This window comes from Aythya ferina (assembly GCF_964211825.1).
Source record: "Aythya ferina genome assembly, chromosome: 28".
Lineage (NCBI taxonomy): Eukaryota > Metazoa > Chordata > Aves > Anseriformes > Anatidae > Aythya > Aythya ferina.
Genome location: NC_140325.1, coordinates 3149288 through 3165609, shown reverse-complemented (window position 1 = coordinate 3165609; position 16322 = coordinate 3149288). Strand labels below are relative to the sequence as shown.

Sequence of the window (16322 nt, the reverse complement as noted above, 5' to 3'; positions counted from 1 at the left end):
CCCATGTCCCCATGTCCCCATGTCCCCATCCCCATGTCCCCACACCCCGACATCCCACACCCCACTCCCTTCTCCCACCCCCCCCCATGCCCCCCTGTGCCCCCCCGTGCCCCCCACCCCCCCGTGCCCCCCCCGTACCGATGTGGGCGCTGTGCCCCCTCCTGGCGCCTCCCTTGGCCCTGACGGCCTCCTTGATGCGCTCGACCTCCCTCTGGTAGCGCCTCTTGTCCTGCAGGGCGCCCTCCTTGGCCTCCCTCAGGGCGCCCTCCAGGGCCTGCACTCGCGCAGCCGTAGCCCGAAGGCGTTTCTCCAGCTTCGGAAGCTCGCAGCGCAGATCTGCATTGTCACGCACCAGCTGCCCCCCCCCCCCAAAAAAAAACTGTCAGCACCCAGACTGGGTGCCCCCCCACCCCCCCCCCAGGATGGGCACCCATGGGGATGGGCGGTGGGGAGCCCATGGGATGGGTGCTCATGGGATGGGCAGCCCCAAAAACAGGCAGCAGGGTACCCACAGGATGGGCACCCATGGGAGCAGGCACCCGTGGGGATGGGTGGTGGGGAGCCCGTGGGATAGGCACCCATGGGAGAGGGCATTGGGGCACCCATGGGAGTGGGCACCCATGGGACAGGAACCTATGGGACGGGTACCCCTAAAAACAGGCAGTGAGGCACCCACAGGATGGGCACCCATGGGAGCGGCACCCATGAGACAGGCACCCATGGGAGAGGGCATTGGGACACCCATGGGGTTGGGCACCCATGGGGACAGGCGGTGGGGTGCCCACAGGATGGGTACCTATGGGATGGGCAGCCCCAAAAACAGGCAGCAGGGTACCCAAAGGATGGGCGCCCATGGGAGAGGGCATTGGGGCACCCATGGGAGTGGGCACCCATGGGACAGGAACCTATGGGATGGGTACCCCTAAAAACAGGCAGTGGGGCACCCACAGGATGGGCACCCATGGGAGCGGGCACCCGTGGGGATGGGTGGTGGGGAGCCCATGAGACAGGCACCCATGGGAGAGGGCATTGGGACACCCATGGGAGCAGGCACCCCCAAAAACAGGCAGCGGGGTACCCAAAGGATGGGCGCCCATGGGAGAGGGCATTGGGACACCCATGGGAGTGGGCACCCATGGGATGGGCACCCCCAAAAACAGGCAGTGGGGCACCCACGGGATGGGCACCCATGGGAGTGGGCATTGGGGCACCCATGGGACAGGCACCTCTGGGAATGGGCACCCACAGGATGGGCACCCATGGGACAGGCACCCCCAAAAACAGGCAGCGGGGCACCCATGGGAACGGGCACCCATGGAAATGAGCACCCCCAAAAAGGGGCATTGGGGCACCCACAAAGATGGGCACCCATGGGAACAGGCACCCATGGGTGGCCCCTGGGGCTCCCCTGGACAATGGAGACCCACGAGAAGGGGGTGCCCCTGGGAACGGGGGGATGGGGGCGCCTATGGGAATGGGGGCGCCCCCCAGCACCGAGGGGCCCAGGGGTGCCAGGGCACCCATGGGTGCTGCAGCGGGTGGTGGCACCTGGGGGCAATGGGGCACCCACCAGCCTTTTTTTTTGGGGGGGGGGCAGCTCCCCAGGCCCCTCCCAGCCGTGCCATGGGGGGGTCCCAGCCCCCTTCCCCCCCCCCGCAGTGCCGTGGCCTCATGCAGCAGTGGGGGGGGGGGGTGAGTGTGAAGCTGAGCTGGGGGGGGGGGGCAGAAGCATGGGGGGGGGCGAGGGGGGGGCAAGTGATGGTGATGGGGGGGGGGCGCTAATGGAGCACAGCCAGGCAAGAAAAAGTGATGTGGGGTGTGGGGGGGGGGCAGGAAAATGAGGCCTGGGCAGTGCCCCCCCCCCACTGCCAAATTGGGGGGGGTGGGGGGGTGGTCGTGGTGGGGGGGGGGCGCCGTACCTTGGACACCCAGAGGTCCAGCTAGGGAGGAGCAGCGAGAGGGGGGGGGGGGGCATCAGCGCGTGGCCCCCCCCTCACCCCCCCACCTCAGCTGTGTCACCGCATTGGGGGGGGGGCAAAGCGACCCCCCAGGGGGATGGGGCAAGGCGCTGGGAGGGGGGGGGGGGGGGGCGTTACTGGGAGGACTGGGAAAGTGAGCAGGGGGGGGGTAGGGGAGCGAGCAGCACGGCGGGGGGGGGGGTAGGGGTCGAGCTGCCCCCCCCCCCCCCCGGGGCCCCCCCCCCCAGGCCCCCCCCCCCGCCCACCTGTTTGTGAACCTTTGTAAGCTGCTCCAGGTTGTTCTCAAGAAAGGAAATCTTCTGCTTCTGGGAGTGCAGCCCCCCGCTGTCCTCGGGCTCCAGCTCTGCGCTCTGCGGGCACGGCTCGGGGGGGGGGCACCATCGACACCCCCCCCCCAAAAAAAGTTTTGACACCCCCCCCCCCAAAAACCTCATCCGTGACCTCCCCCATCCCAAACCAGACCCTAAAACCTCCCCACCAAAACCTCCCCCTGGTCCGTCCCCCCCCCCCCCCCCACCCTGGGACCCCCCCATCCCATTTTTGCCCCCCCCATCCCAATTTACCCCCCCCATTCTCTCCCAGCACCCCCCACCCCTCCCCGCCTCCCCCCTGCCCCCCATTTTCCCCCCGTTCCTCTCCCCCATCACCCCCCTGTTTTCTGTCCCCCCCCATTTTCTGCCCCCTCCCCAATTTTCTGACCCCCTCCCCCATTTTCTGACCCCCCCCCCCGCAATTTTCTGCCCCCCCCCCTCACTTTTTTGACTCGAGTCGTGACGTCTTGAACAAAAAGCTTGCGCAGGTTGTGGAGGGTCTGGAGTTCACGGGCCTGGGGGGGGGGGGCAGGGGGGGGTGAGGGGGTGCACGGGGGTCCCTGACCCCCCCCCCGCCCCCCCCCAACCCCCCCCTGGCCCCCCCCCAACCTACCACGGTCTCCTCCAGCCCCTTGAGGTCCTGCTTGGACTGCTCGTGGCGCTCGTAGAGAAATCTGGGGGGGGGAAAAAAAAAAGGGGGGGGTCACCCGAGGGTGCTGGGGGGGGGCTGGGAGGGTCGGGGGGGGGCTCCATGGATGTCCTGGGGGGTGTCGGGGGTCTGAGATGGGGGGGGGCAGCCCCCCAGGGCTCTTGGTGCAGGGTTCTGGGAGGGGTCCTGGGGCTCAGGGGGGCACTGGGGGGGGCATGGGGTGATGGGGGGGGGGTATCCCAGATTAGGGGGGGTCCCAGATTGGAGGGGGGGTCCCAGGTGTGGGGGGGGGCTGCTGATGTCGAGGCTCCCAGCAGCGAGGGGGGGTCCCAGGGGATGTCAGGGGTCCCCCAGGACTCTTGGGATGGGGGGGTCCAGGGGTTTTGGGGGGGTCCCAGGGAGGGTGTTTGTTGTTTTTTTTTTTGGGGGGGGGTCTCACGTCAGCTCCTGCAGCCGGGCGGCCTTGGCCCGCTCCTCGCCCCGCAGCGCCTCGTGCTCCGCGCGCAGCTTCTCCAGCTCCAGCTCCAGCTTCTGGTTCAGGCTGGGGGGGGGGGGGCGGGGGGGGGGATTAGAGGGGGGTTTGGGGATGGGGGGGGCACGAGGGGGGGGGGCAGAGCAGCCCCCGTCCTGCCCCGGTCTCGGAGGGGTCTGGGAAAGGGGTGGGAAGGGGATGGGGATGGGTTGGGGGGGGGCTTCTGGGGATGGGGGGTTGGGGGAGGAGGAAGAGGATGGGGGTGAGGAAGGGGAATGGGGCTGGGGGGGGGGGACAGGGAGGTGCTGGAGACCAGATTGGGGACAGGACGGGCACGAGAATGGGGACAGGAGGGGGACGGGGATGGGACTGGGATGGGGACGGGGTCCCCACGGGTCCCAGTGGGCTGCTGGTGGGTCCCAGTGGGGTCCCGGTGGAGATCCCAGTTGAGGTGCCAGTTTGGGTGATTACTGGGATTCCCAGTAGGGTCCCAGTGGGGTTCCCAGGCTGAGGAGCCAGTTTGGGGATCCCAGCGGGGATTCTGACTGGGGTGGCAACTGGGGTTACTGGTGGGGTCCCAACTGAGGAGCCAGGGGACTGGGATGGGATGGGAATGGGGACGGGGACACGGGACAGGGACGGGTTTGGGGACAGGGCTGGGGCTGGGGACACAGGACGGGGACGGGGCTGGGGCTGGGGCTGGGGATGGGACGGGGCCGGGTTTGGGGCCGGTTTTGGGGCCGTTTTGGGGCCGTTTTGGGGCCGCTCACTCGCGCAGCTCGTCGATGGTTTTCTGCTTCTCGTTGATCTCGTCCCGCAGCCGCGCCAGCTGCTTGTGCTGCGCCTCGCGGTGGCTCTCCAGCTGCAGCTCCAGAGCCTTCTGCGGGGGGGGGTCAGCACGAGGGCTGCCCCCCAACCACCCCACCTCCCCCCCGAGACCCCCAATAACCCCCCCTCCGAGCCCCCCAGCACCCCACGGGGCCCCCTGGCAGCACACGGGACCCCCCCCTCACCCCCCAGCCCCCCAGCACCTCCAGCCCCCCAAGGATCCCTGTTGCCCCCAGGACCCCCCGCACCACCCAAGGACCCCCCCCAGCCCCCCCAGGGGCCCCCCCAGCCCCTCGCACCTTGACCTCGTCGGTGTCCTGGGTCTCATCCTGCTCCCGCTCCTTCCTGGCCGCCTCGTGTGCCGTCTCTGGGGGCAGAGCTCGCCTTGGGACCCGCCAGGACCCCCCCAACCCCTGCCCCCCACTCCATAACCCCCCCCCCCAATTCCTCCACCAGCCCCCAGCCCCCGCTGCCCCCCCAAATCCCGAAGCTCTGCCTTTTCCCCACCCCCATCCTTGAGCACCGCTGTGCCCCCCGAAGCACCCCAGCTCCCCGCTGCGCCCCCCAAACTCCCCCCCACACCCCCCCCAACCCAAAATCCCCGCAGCCCCCCCCGCTTTGTGCCCCCACCCTGTGCCTGCAGCCGGGCCAGCTCCCCACTCAGGACGTCGTAGGCCTCCTCCAGGTGCCGCTTCTTCAGCTCCACGTTCTGCATGTACTCGGTGAGCGAGCGGATCTTCGCCTCGTGCTGCGGGACCGACCTCAGCCGGGGTCACCGGGGACCCCAGGAGGGGGGGCCCACCGGCCGGGGCCACCCCCCACCCCGACTTCCATCCCCGTCCCGTCCCCCCCCACCTGGGAGATGAGGAGCTGGCAGGAGGAGAGCTCGCGCCCCGTCACCTCCATCTTGCGGTGGCATTCCACCTGCAGGTTCTCCAGCTGCCGGCACCGCTTCACCACCGACTTCACCTCCGACTTGATCTTGCTGATGTAGAGCCGGGCCACGGTGAACTCCTCCTCGATGGCCCCGCTCACCTCCACCGGCTGGCACGGCACGGCACGGGTCAGCGCGGCACGGGGCGGCACCACGCGGCACGGGCATGGAATGGGTACAGCACGGGCACGGCACACACACACGGGCATGGCACACACACGGGCATGGCACACATGGGTATGGCACACATGGGTATGGCACACATAGCGTGGCACGGGTACGCTTGGCACGGCACAGGCATGAGGCGTGGCACAGGCATGGGGCTGCTGCATGGCACAGGACTGCACGGCACAGTACGGCATGGCACGGCATGGCACATCATAGTACATCATGGTATGGCATGGCACAGCATGGCACAGTACGGGCATAGCATGGCATGGCACGGCACGGCATGGCACAGCGTGGCATGGCATGGTGTGGCACAGTACGGCACAGCTTGGTACGGTCTGGCACAGCATGGCACAGCACAGCACAGCTCAGGATGGCATGGAATGGCATGGCACAGCACGGAACAGCTCAGTATGGCATGGCACGGCATGGTATGGCACAGCATGGCATGGCACAGCTCAGGACAGCATGGCACAGTATGGAACAGCATGGTACAGCATGGCATGGCACAGAACAGCTCAGTACGGCATGGCACGGCACGGCACGGACCAGAACAGCTTGGCACGGCATGGCACAGCTCAGTATGGCACAGAATGGCCCGGCCCGGCCCGGCCCTCACCAGCTTGATCTCGCCGTTGCCCACGATGACGCTGAACTCGCTCAGGTCCTTCATCAGCCCGTTGAGCACCTCGGCCGCCCGCTTGCGCTGCTGCCCGCCCAGCTCCCGCACCCGCTGCAGCTCCGTCTCCAGCGACAGCGTCGTCGCCTGCGGGCACCGCTCAGCACCGCGCCCCCCCCCCCTGCACCCCCAGCCCCCCTGTCCGGGTTTTGGGTGCCCACCAGGGTTCCCAGTAGGGTCCCAGTGGGGTTCCCAGTTGAGGAGCCAGTTGGGTGCCCATTGGATATCCCAGTAAAGTTCCTGTTTGGGTGCCCACCAGGGCTCCCAGCAGGATCCCAGTTGGTGACCCATTGCGGGGTCCCATCAGGGCTCCCATTCGGGTGTCCACCAATCTTCCCAGTGGGGTCCCCCAGTAGGGTCCCAGTAAGGTTCCTGTTCGGGTGCCCACCAGGGCTCCCAGCAGGATCCCAGCGGGGTCCCATCAGGGCTCCCATTCGGGTGCCCACCGACCTTCCCAATAGGATCCCGGGACTTGGGGGGGCAGCTCCCCACCTCGGTGCGGGCCAGCTCGTCGGCCAGCCGCCGGTTGTGGCGCCCGGTGTCCTCGGCCTCCTGCGCCTTGCGGTCGTAGCTGCGCGCCAGCTCCTCCAGCGCCGCCAGCACCTCGGCCACCTCCGCCCGCGCCGCCCCGTGCTCGGCCCGCAGCGCCGCCAGCTCCCGCCGCGCCGCCTCCCCCCCGCCCCGCGCCGCCGCCAGAACCTTTTCGGTGTTTTTTTTTTTTTTTGGGGGGGGGGGGATAATATGAGGTGAGGGGGGAGGTTTGGAGAGGCTCCAGGGATGGTCGCATGGGTCAGGGTGCGGATTGAGGAGGGGTCAGGGTGGGGGTCCCAAAGGTCATGGGGGGGGGGGTTGGGGGAGAGGTGTCAGGGTGGGGGGCTCAGGGGGGGGCTCAGTGGTGAGGGGGGGGTCTCAAAGAGGTCAGGGTGGGGGGCTCAAAGTGGTCCAGGGTGAGGGTTTGGGGGGGGTCCCAGGGTGGGGGTCCCAGGGGGGTCCCAAAGTGGTTAGGGTGGGGGGCCGAGGGGGGTCCCAGGGGGGTCCCAGGGGGGTCCCAGTGGTCTGGGTGGGGGTCCCAAAGCAGTCAGGGTGGGGGTTCCAGGGGGATCCCACGGTGGGGGTCCGAGGGGGGGTCTCAAAGTGGTTGGGTGGGGGGGTCCCAGGGGGTCCCAGGGGTTCTCAGTTTTCAGGGTGGGGGTTCCAAAGTGGTCCAGGGTGGGGGTTTTTGGGGGGGGTCTCAGGGTGAGGGTCCCAGAAGGGTTCCAAAGCAGTCAGGGTGGGGATCCCAGGGGGGTCCCAGGGGGTCTTGGGTGACAGCCCGGGGGGGGGGCCTGGAGGGCTTCCTCGGGGGTCCCTGCAGGTTTGGGGCCCACCGGATGGAGACGGGGGACGTGGGGCTTTGGGGGGGGGGGACAAAAAGGGGCCCCTCACCTCCTCCTGGTCCAGCATCTGCTGCTTGAGCTTCTCCATCAGCTGGCTCTGCTGGTTGATCTCATCGTCCTGGGGGGGGGGACAGGGCGGGGGGGGTCACCCAGAGGGACCGGGGGGGGGGGCACCAGGACACCCCAGGGCATCCTGAGGGCCCTGGGGGGGGGATGGGACGGGACTGGGAGGTCCTCGAGGGTCCTGGCAGAGTCTGGGGGGGGTTGGGGGAGTTCTGGGGGTCCCCAGGGGATGGGGGGGGGGGGCGAGGGGGGGCCCCCACCTTGTCATCCAGCTGCTTGTAGAGCTTGCGGATCTCCTCCTCGTACTTGTGCCGCTCCTCCTCGGAGATGTGGATGACGATGGAGGAGCTGTTGTCGTTGCGGGGGGGCTCGCTGCCCACCCCCCCCCGCCCTAACCCCTCGCCCCCCCCGGTCTCCGTCTCCGTCTCCGCCTCGGCCCCGCTCAGCTGCTCCGTCTCGGGCACGGCCTCCCCTGGGGAGGGGGGGGACAAGGCGGGGGGGGGGCACAGCCTCAGTTTCCCCACTCAGCTCTCAGATGGGGGTGGGGGGCACAAGGACGCCCCCCCCACACCCCCTCAAATGCCTGGGGGGGGGTCTCCGCTCACCGCTGCGCCAGCGGCTGAGCTCGGCCTCGAGGCGTGCGATGGTTTCCTTCAGCGCCTTGTTCTTCTCCTTCTCCTTCTCGTATTTCTTCTTCCACTGCTCCGCCGTCAGCTCCAGGTTCACCGACGCCGTGTTCTTGATGGTCTTGGCCCTGCGCCGGGGGGGGGGACACAGAAAAATCCTCAGCCGTGACCCCCCCATCCTCACCAAGGCCCCCCTGCCCTCACCGTGCCCGCCCTGCGCCTCCCTTCCCAGGCAGCACCGCCGAGGACCCCCCCTAGACCCCATCACGGTGACCCCCCCCTTTCTCCCAGTGCCCCCCCCCAGCCAGTGCAGGACCCCATAACGCGGCCCCCCCACTTTGGGGAGCAGGGAGGGGTGGGGGGGCTGCATTTTGGGGTGTCACAGCGCACGGGGTGCCGGAGAGGTGTGATGGGGGCCATGGGTGCAGGGGGTGCACGGGGGGGGCTACAGGTGCGGGGGGGGGGGCTATGGGTGAAGGGGGGGCTGTTGGGGTGCTGGGGGTCAACGAGTGAGGGGGGGGCAACGGGTGCGGGGGGGGGCAGGGGCTGAATTTGGGGTGCAGACGGCGCGCACTGGAGGAGCGCTCTCGGAGAGGGCGTTTTGGGGCGCAATGGGATGCAGGGGGGGGGGCCGTGGGGTGCAGGGGGGGGGTCCCACTGCCCCCCCCCGACCCCCCCCACCCCGTACCGCTGCCCGAACATGAGGGTGGATTTGGTCTCGGCGTCGTTGTAGCTGGAGGGGGAGCAGCAGATGAACATGGTGGTGCGGCAGTTGCCCCCCAGCGAGTCCTGCAGGATCCGCGTCATTTTGCTGTCCCGGTAGGGCACGTAGGCTTTCTGCGGGGGCACCGAGCTTCAGGGGGATGGGGGGGGGCACCCAGCAACCCCCCCAGCTCGATATAGGGACCCCCAAGGAGTTATTTAGGGGATGGGGGGGGTGGGGGGGGGGTCTCGGGGGTCCCACCGTGCCCTCGGCCAGCGCGGAGATGACGTTGCCCAGCGCCGACAGCGACTTGTTGATGTTCTTGGCCTCGTCCAGCACGGCCCCCTCGGCCCCCGTCTTGCTGACCTGGGGGGGGTCGGGGGGGGGGCGAGACTCAGAGGGACCCCCATGGGACACCCCCACCCCACCCTAAAACCCTCAGTGTCCCCAAACACAGCGATACCCCCAGAGACCCCCCCCAAGCCTCCCAGCACACCCAAACCCAAGGATATCCCCAGAGACACCCCCAAGACCCCCCCCAAGGACCCCCAATGCCCTCAAACCCAGGGATACCCCCAGAGACCCCCCCAAGACCCCCCTAAAAATCCCCAGTGCCCCCAAACCCACGAATACCCCCAGACACCCCCAAGACCCCCCCAAAGACCCCCCCAGCACCCCCAAACCCAGAGACACCCCCAGCCCCCCGAGACCTCCCCAAGCACCCCCCCAAGCCCCCCCAGCACCCCCAAACCCCACAATACCCCCAGCCCCCAGACACCCCCCGCCCCAAAGACCCTCCCCAGCCAACACAAACCCTCCTCCCCTGCCCCCCCCAGTCCCCCTTACCCCCCCTTACCCCCCCTTGCCCCCCCCCCAAAAAAACCTTCTCGCTCCCGGCCAGGTCGACCAGGTAGAGCTTCCCGCTGAGCTTCTGCTCCGTCTCCACGTTCTCCTGCTTGATGTTGATGAGGAAGATGCTGTGGCTGCGCGAGCTGTGCTCGTTCATGTCTGCGGGCACACCACACCGCTGCGCCCCGCGCCCACAGGACCCCCCCCCCAAAAAAAAAAAAAAAAAACACAAAAAAAACCTCCCTGGACACCACAAGGACCCCCATGGCACCCCAGGGACCCCACAGTGACCCAGGGACCCCACAGACCCCAATAACTCCCAGGGCACCACACCGCTGCGCCCCGCGCCCACAGGACCCCCCCCCCAAAAAAAAAAAAAAAACACAAAAAAAAAACTCCCCGGACACCACAAGGACCCTCAGGGCACCCCAGGGACCCCCAGGGCACCCCAGGGACCCTACGGTGCCCTGGGGAGCTCCACAGTGCCCCAGGGACCCCGGAGACCCCAATAACTCCCAGGGCACCCCAAGGACCCCCATGGCACCCCAGGGACCCCACAGTGCCCCAGGGACCCCAGAGACCCCAATAACTCCCAGGGCACCCCAAGGACCCCCATGGCACCCCAGGGACCCCACAGTGCCCCAGGGACCCCAGAGACCCCAATAACTCCCAGGGCACCACACTGCTGCGCCCTGCACCCACAGGACCCCCCCCCCCAAAAAAAAAAACAAAAACCAAAAAACTCCCCAGACACCACAAGGACCCCCAGGGCACCCCAGGGACCTCCCGGAACCCCCAGGGACCCCACAGACCCCAATAACTCCCAGGGCACCCCAAGGACCCTCAGGGCACCCCAGGGACCCCACAGTGACCTAGAGCCCCTTACAGCACCCCAATAACTCCTGTGGCACCCCAGCGACCCCCAGGGACCTCCAAATGACCCCAATACCTCCCACAGCACCCCAGGGACCCCCAGAGACCCCCAGGGACCCCCAATCTCCCAGAGCCCCCCCAGCAACCCCAATACCTCCCACAGCACCCCAGGGACCCCCCAACCCCCCAGAACCCCCCCCCGTGGAGCCCCAGGGCAGCACACCGAGGACCCCGGGGACCCCCCAAGACCCCCCCCGTGTCCCCCCCCCCCCATGTCCCCCCCCCCCAGTGCCCCCCCCCCCCCAGTGCTCACTGGTGACGGCCACGTGCCGGTTGGATTTGCCCTCGTCGATCACGTCCAGGATCTCCTCGGGGCTGGACACGAAGCGCTCCGTGCACCCCTGGGGGGGGGGGGGGGGGGGGCAAAAAAAAATGGGGGGTGGGGGGGGCAAAAAGGGATGGGATCAGCTCGGCCTCCAGCCCCTGCCCCCCCCCAATGGGGGTTGACCCCCCCCCCCCCAACCTCACCTTGACGTAGGGCACCCGGTTCTTGTCCTCGTGCACCGACAGGTTGGTCTTGGTCACTGGGGGGGGGGGGCACGGCCCCAGTGCGTGACTGGGAGCCCCCAGTGCTGCCCAGTTCAGCCCAGTGCTGCCCAGTGCTGCCCAGTGCTGCCCAGTGCTGCCCAGTTCCCACCCGGTGCCTCCCAGTCAATCCCAAACGGCCCTTGGTACTTGCCCCGTATTCGCCTGATGGCCACCAGTGCCTCCCAGTACGCTCCCAGTATGCTCCCAGTACTCTCCCAGTGCCCCTGCTGTCCCCCTGTGCTTCCCAGTATCCTCTTAGTGCCTCCCAGTACCCTCCCAGTACACTCTGAGTACTCTCCCAGTGCCCCCACTGCCCCCCAGTTCTTCCCAGTACCTTCCCAGTGTCTTTCCATGCTCTGCAATGCCTTCCCAGTACCCTCCCAGTACCCTCCCAGTGCCCCTGCTGTCTCCCAGTACTTCCCAGTAGCCCCACAGTACACTCCCAGTACACTCCCAGTGCCCCCACTGTCCCCCAGTGCTTCCCAATACCCTCCCAGTGTCCTTCCATGCCCTGCAACCCCTTCCCAGTACTCTTCCAATACCCTCCCAGTGCCTCTTAGTAACTTCCCAGTACCCCCGCTGTCCCCCAGTACCCTCCCAGTGCCTCCCAGTACCCTCCCAGTACACCCCCCACTCACTGTCCAGCAGGTCCCGGATCTTGTCCAGATAAATTTCAAAGTAGGAAACCTGTGGGGAGGGAATCGGGGTGAAGTTGGGGTCTGGGGGGGTGCACCCGGGCCCTGACCCCCCCCTCCCAGTGCTCCCAGTGCTCCCAGTGCCCACCTTGATGTGGAACTCGAGGTTCTCGTCCATGGCATAGATGTGGTTGAAGATGTCCTGGGCGATGCGGGGGATGATGCCCATCTGCTGGGGGTCGTGCAGCTTCCCCTGGGGGGGGGGAGAAAATTCAAATTTTTTTTGGGGGGGGGGTTCTGAGCCGCCCCCCCCCCCCCATAAACACCCCCCCCTGCCCCCCCCTCACCTCCATGGTGTGGGTTTTGCCCGACGACGTCTGCCCGTAGGCGAAGATGGTGCCATTGTACCCCGCCAGCACGTCTGGGGGGGGGGGCGTCAGTGTGAGGACCCCCCCCCCAACATCGGGGACCCCCCCCCGGACACCCCCGAACCCACCTGAGACACCCAAGGGATGCTGAGCCCCCCCCAGTCCCAATGACCCCCCCATTCCTGCATAGCCCCCCCAAATCCTGCAGAGTCCCCCCCAGTCCCACAGAGCCCCCCCAAAATCCACAGAACCCCCCCCCCAAATCCTGCAGAGCCCCCCCAAATCCCCCAGACCCCCCCCCCTCCAAAATTCCAGACCCCCCCCAATCCCCCAGACCCCCCCCCCCGGACCCACTGAACACCCCCCCGCCCCCCCACCAGAGGCTGGGGTGGTGGTCCCAAGGCTGGGTGCCCCTCCCCCACGGTGCCCCCCACCCCATGGTGCCCCCCCCCATATGGTGCCCCCCCCCCCCGTGGCCCCCCCCCAGCTCACCCTTGACGATCTGCATGGCGCAGGCATGGTAAACCTGCTCCTGCGTCGTGTTGGGGGGGAAGACGCGGTCGAAGACGTAGGGTTTGCCCTGGGGGGGGGGCACAAAAAAAAAAAGGGGGGGGGCCATAAAGGGGGGGGTGCTGTGGGGCAGCGCCAAGCTCAGGGGTCCCCAAGGGGGCACCAGTATGTTCCAGTGGGGCCCAGTAAGGGGTGGGGGGGGGTGCTGGGGGGGGGGGGGTGAGTGCTGGGTTCCTATGTGCCCCCCCCATATTTTCTGAGCCCCCCCCATATTTTCTGTGCCCCCCCATACTTCCCCTGCCCCCCCCAACCACCCCCCCACCCCCCCCATGTCCCCATATGCCCCCGCCCCCCCCCGGTCCCTCCCCCGTATTCCTGACCCCCCCACGCCCCCCTCCCCTACACAACCCCCCCCAGACCCCCCCCAGAGCCCCCCAACCACCTCCATCCCCCCCCAAAACACCCCCAGAAGACCCCCCCACACCCCCCCATACTACCCATACCCCCCACCCCATGCCCCCCAGACACCCCCATAGTCCCCCCAGACCCCCCCATGCACCCCCCATAACCCAGCCCCCCCAGACACCCCCAGACCCCCCCCAGACCCCCGCATACACCCCCAGACCCCCCCATACACCCCTCCAGACCCCCCCAGACCCCCCCATAGTCCCCCATACACACCCCAGACCCCTCCCAGACCCCCCTATACACCCCCAACCCCCCCATACACCCCCAGACCCCCCCCAGACCCCCCATACACCCCCCCAAACCCCCCCATACCCCCCCGCCCCCCCATTCCCCGCCCCCCCCCCGCCCATTCCCCGCCCCGCCCCGCCCCCCCCGGGCGCTGTCCAGGCCCCGGTGCTGAACCCCCCCCATCCCCCCCCCCTCCCCGCCGCAGCCCCCGCGCTGCGGGACCCAGGGGACGGGGCCACACGGGGGGGGGGGGGGGGGCACGACCCCCCCACATCCCCCCCCACCCCCACAGCCCCCCCCCCACGCCCAGCCCCTCCCCCGCAGCACCCCGCATTGCGCTGCCCCCCCCCCCCCAGCGGCGCAGCATCACCGGCCCCCCCCCCCCGCCCAAATCTGCCCCCCCCACACACACACCCAGGGACCCCCCCCCCCCAACCTCCCCCTTCGCAGGGCCTGGGGGGGGGTCATTATGGAGGGGGGGGGCGGGGGGGTTTGGCCGCTGTCCCTGAGCCCCCCCCCCCCATGGTTTTATCGCGGGGGGGGGGCGGCGGCACCTAACAAAGGGTTGGGCCGGGCCACAGCCGGGGGGGGGGATTGCGGTGGGGGGGGGGGGGGGGGGGAAGATCTGCGGCAAACGCCCCCCCCCCCCCCCCGCAGACCCTCACGGGGCCTCTGATCGTGCTGGGGGGGGGGGGGCACGTTGTAAACAACCCCCCCCCCCCCGGTACTGGGGGCCATGGGGAGCGCCCCCCCGGTGACCTTTACAAAGGGATTTTTTTTTGGGGGGGGGATATAAAGAAGGAGGGGGGGGAACGCCCCGAGGGGGGGGCTGGGCACATTTGGGCACCAGCTCCGCGGCCACACCCAGGCCGATTTTTCGCCCCCCCCCCCGGCCATTCCCCACCCCCCCCTGCAGGCTCTATTCCCCCCCCCCATTCTGACCCCCCCCCATCCATCCCAGCCCCCCCCATCCTGCTACTGCCCCCCCCCTACCCCTGACCACCCCCCAAAAACCTCTCTGCCCCCCCCCAGCTACTCCCCCACCCTGCCGCATCACCCCCAGGCCCCCCCCCAAAACCAAATCTGGGGGTGCCCCCCCGGCCCCCCCCGGGCCCCCCCCTCTTCACACGCCCCCCCCCAGCCTCCCAGCCGCCCCCCCCCCACAATTACACCCCCCCCAAGCTCTCCGTATTCCCCCACCCTTCTGCATCACCCCCAGGCCCCCCCCCAAAACCAAGTCTGGGGGTGCCCCTCCGACCCCCCCAGACCCCCCCTGGCCCCCCCCGGAAACTCACCCCCCCCCCCCCCACTCTGTCTGCCCCCCCCAACCTCTCTACCCCCCCCAGCTACTCCCCCACCCTGCTGCATCACCCCCAGGCCCCCCCCCTAAACCAAGTCTGGGGGTTGCCCCACGACCCCCCCACGACCCCCCCACGACCCCCCACGACCCCCACGACCCCCCCCATCCCCCCCCCCGGCACTCCCCCCCCACACACACTCTCTACCCCCTCCAACTACCCCCTCACCCTGCCGCATCACCCCCAAGCATCCCCCAAAACCAAGTCTGGGGGTTGCCCCACGACCCCCCCACGACCCCCCACGACCCCCCCACGACCCCCCCACGACCCCCCCCCGGCACTCACCCCCACCACCACGCTGTCGTCCCCCTGGAAGACGGGCAGGAATTTGTCCCCCCGCAGGATCTCCGCCTGGTTCAGGGGCCGGAACCGGCACAGGACCTTGATGCTGCACTCGGTGCTGGGCTCCGCCATGCCGGGGGGGGGGCACGGGGGGGTGGGGGGACACCCAAGGGTGCTAGCGAGGGGGGCCCCGAAGGTGCTGGGTGGCGCCCGAAGGTGCTGGGGAGCGCCCAAGGGTGCTGCCTGAGGGTTAAGGGTGCTGGGAGAGGGGGGAGCCCAAGGGTGCAGGATGAAGCCCGAGGGTGCTGGGGGGGGGAGCCCAAGGGTGCTGGGGGGCGCCCAAGGGTGCAGGATGGAGCCCAAGGGTGCTGGGTGACGCCCAAGGGTGCCGGGAGACGTCCAAGGGTGCTGGGGGGAGCCCAGGGGTGCTGCCTGCAGCCTAAAGGTGCAGGATGGTGCCCGGGGGTGCTGGGTGGCGGCGCCCAAGGGTGCCCAAAGGTGCTGGGTGGCACCTAAGGGTGCAGGATGGTGCCCAAAGGTGCCGGGCGGCTCTCAGGGTGCTGGGTGGCACCTAAGGGTGCAGGATGACACCCAGAGCTCCGGATGGTCCCCAGGGATGCTGCGGGCACCCAAGGGTGCAGGATGGAGCCCGAGGGTGCTGGCTGGCACCCAAGGATGCTGAAAGCGCCCGGAGGTGCAGGATGGAGCCCGAAGGTGCTGAGCGGTGCCCGGCGGTGCAGGATGGAGCCGGCTGAGCGCCCAAGGGTGCTGGTGGGGGGGAGGGGGGGCGCCCAGGGGTGCTGGGGGGAGCCCAGGGGTGCCGGATGGAGCCCGAGGGTGCTGGGTGCTGGGTGCTGGGCGCCGCCCAAGGGTGCAGGATGGGGCCCGGGGATGCTCCGCAGCGCTCCCGTCGCCGTCGCCACTGCAGCCCCGGTACCGGAGATGCGGGGGGGGGAGTCTGGGAGGTGGGGAGGGGAGGGGAGGGGGGGGGGGGGCGGGCATTGGGGGGGGTGGAGGTTGAGGCCGCCCCCCCCCCCCGCCCGCACACGCCCCCCCCGTTAAGGAGGAGCCGCCCGAGGCCCTTAAGGTGGACGGAGATATGGGGGGGGGGGGGGGCAAGCTGCCCTCCCCCCCCACCCCCCCCACCCGGGTACTGTTTGTTGTTCCCCCCCCCCCCCCCCCCAAAATGCTGATTCACTGGCGGGGGGGGCGGAGGGGGAGGGGGGGGAGGGGGGAGACGTCGGGGCCCTCCCCCCTCCTGTGCCCCCCCCCCCTCCGTGTCCCTCCATATGTCCCCGTGCCCCCCCCGCGGGTCCCCTTTTCCCCCCCCCATGCCCCCCCATATGCTCCCCAATGTCACCTTGTCCCCCTCCCA

General features: G+C 69.3%; 1 protein-coding gene across 1 annotated transcript in view; it reads right to left on the bottom strand.

Moving 5' to 3' along the window:
* The window catches only part of KIF5A (kinesin family member 5A), an 18912-nt gene extending 3039 nt beyond the window's left edge, over positions 1-15873 (bottom strand). Inside the window, 24 exon segments of the mRNA XM_084499851.1 lie at positions 139-355; positions 2225-2329; positions 2734-2805; positions 2904-2964; positions 3379-3480; positions 4182-4291; positions 4539-4606; positions 4870-4987; positions 5095-5283; positions 5961-6107; positions 6513-6719; positions 7446-7514; positions 7720-7931; positions 8065-8213; positions 8774-8922; positions 9050-9154; positions 9672-9796; positions 10824-10911; positions 11039-11094; positions 11737-11785; positions 11882-11986; positions 12081-12154; positions 12594-12681; positions 14951-15873. Of these exon segments, the coding sequence (XP_084355977.1) occupies positions 139-355; positions 2225-2329; positions 2734-2805; positions 2904-2964; positions 3379-3480; positions 4182-4291; positions 4539-4606; positions 4870-4987; positions 5095-5283; positions 5961-6107; positions 6513-6719; positions 7446-7514; positions 7720-7931; positions 8065-8213; positions 8774-8922; positions 9050-9154; positions 9672-9796; positions 10824-10911; positions 11039-11094; positions 11737-11785; positions 11882-11986; positions 12081-12154; positions 12594-12681; positions 14951-15079 (2794 nt within the window). The 5' untranslated portion in view covers positions 15080-15873.
* Positions 15874-16322: the final 449 nt, after the last annotated feature.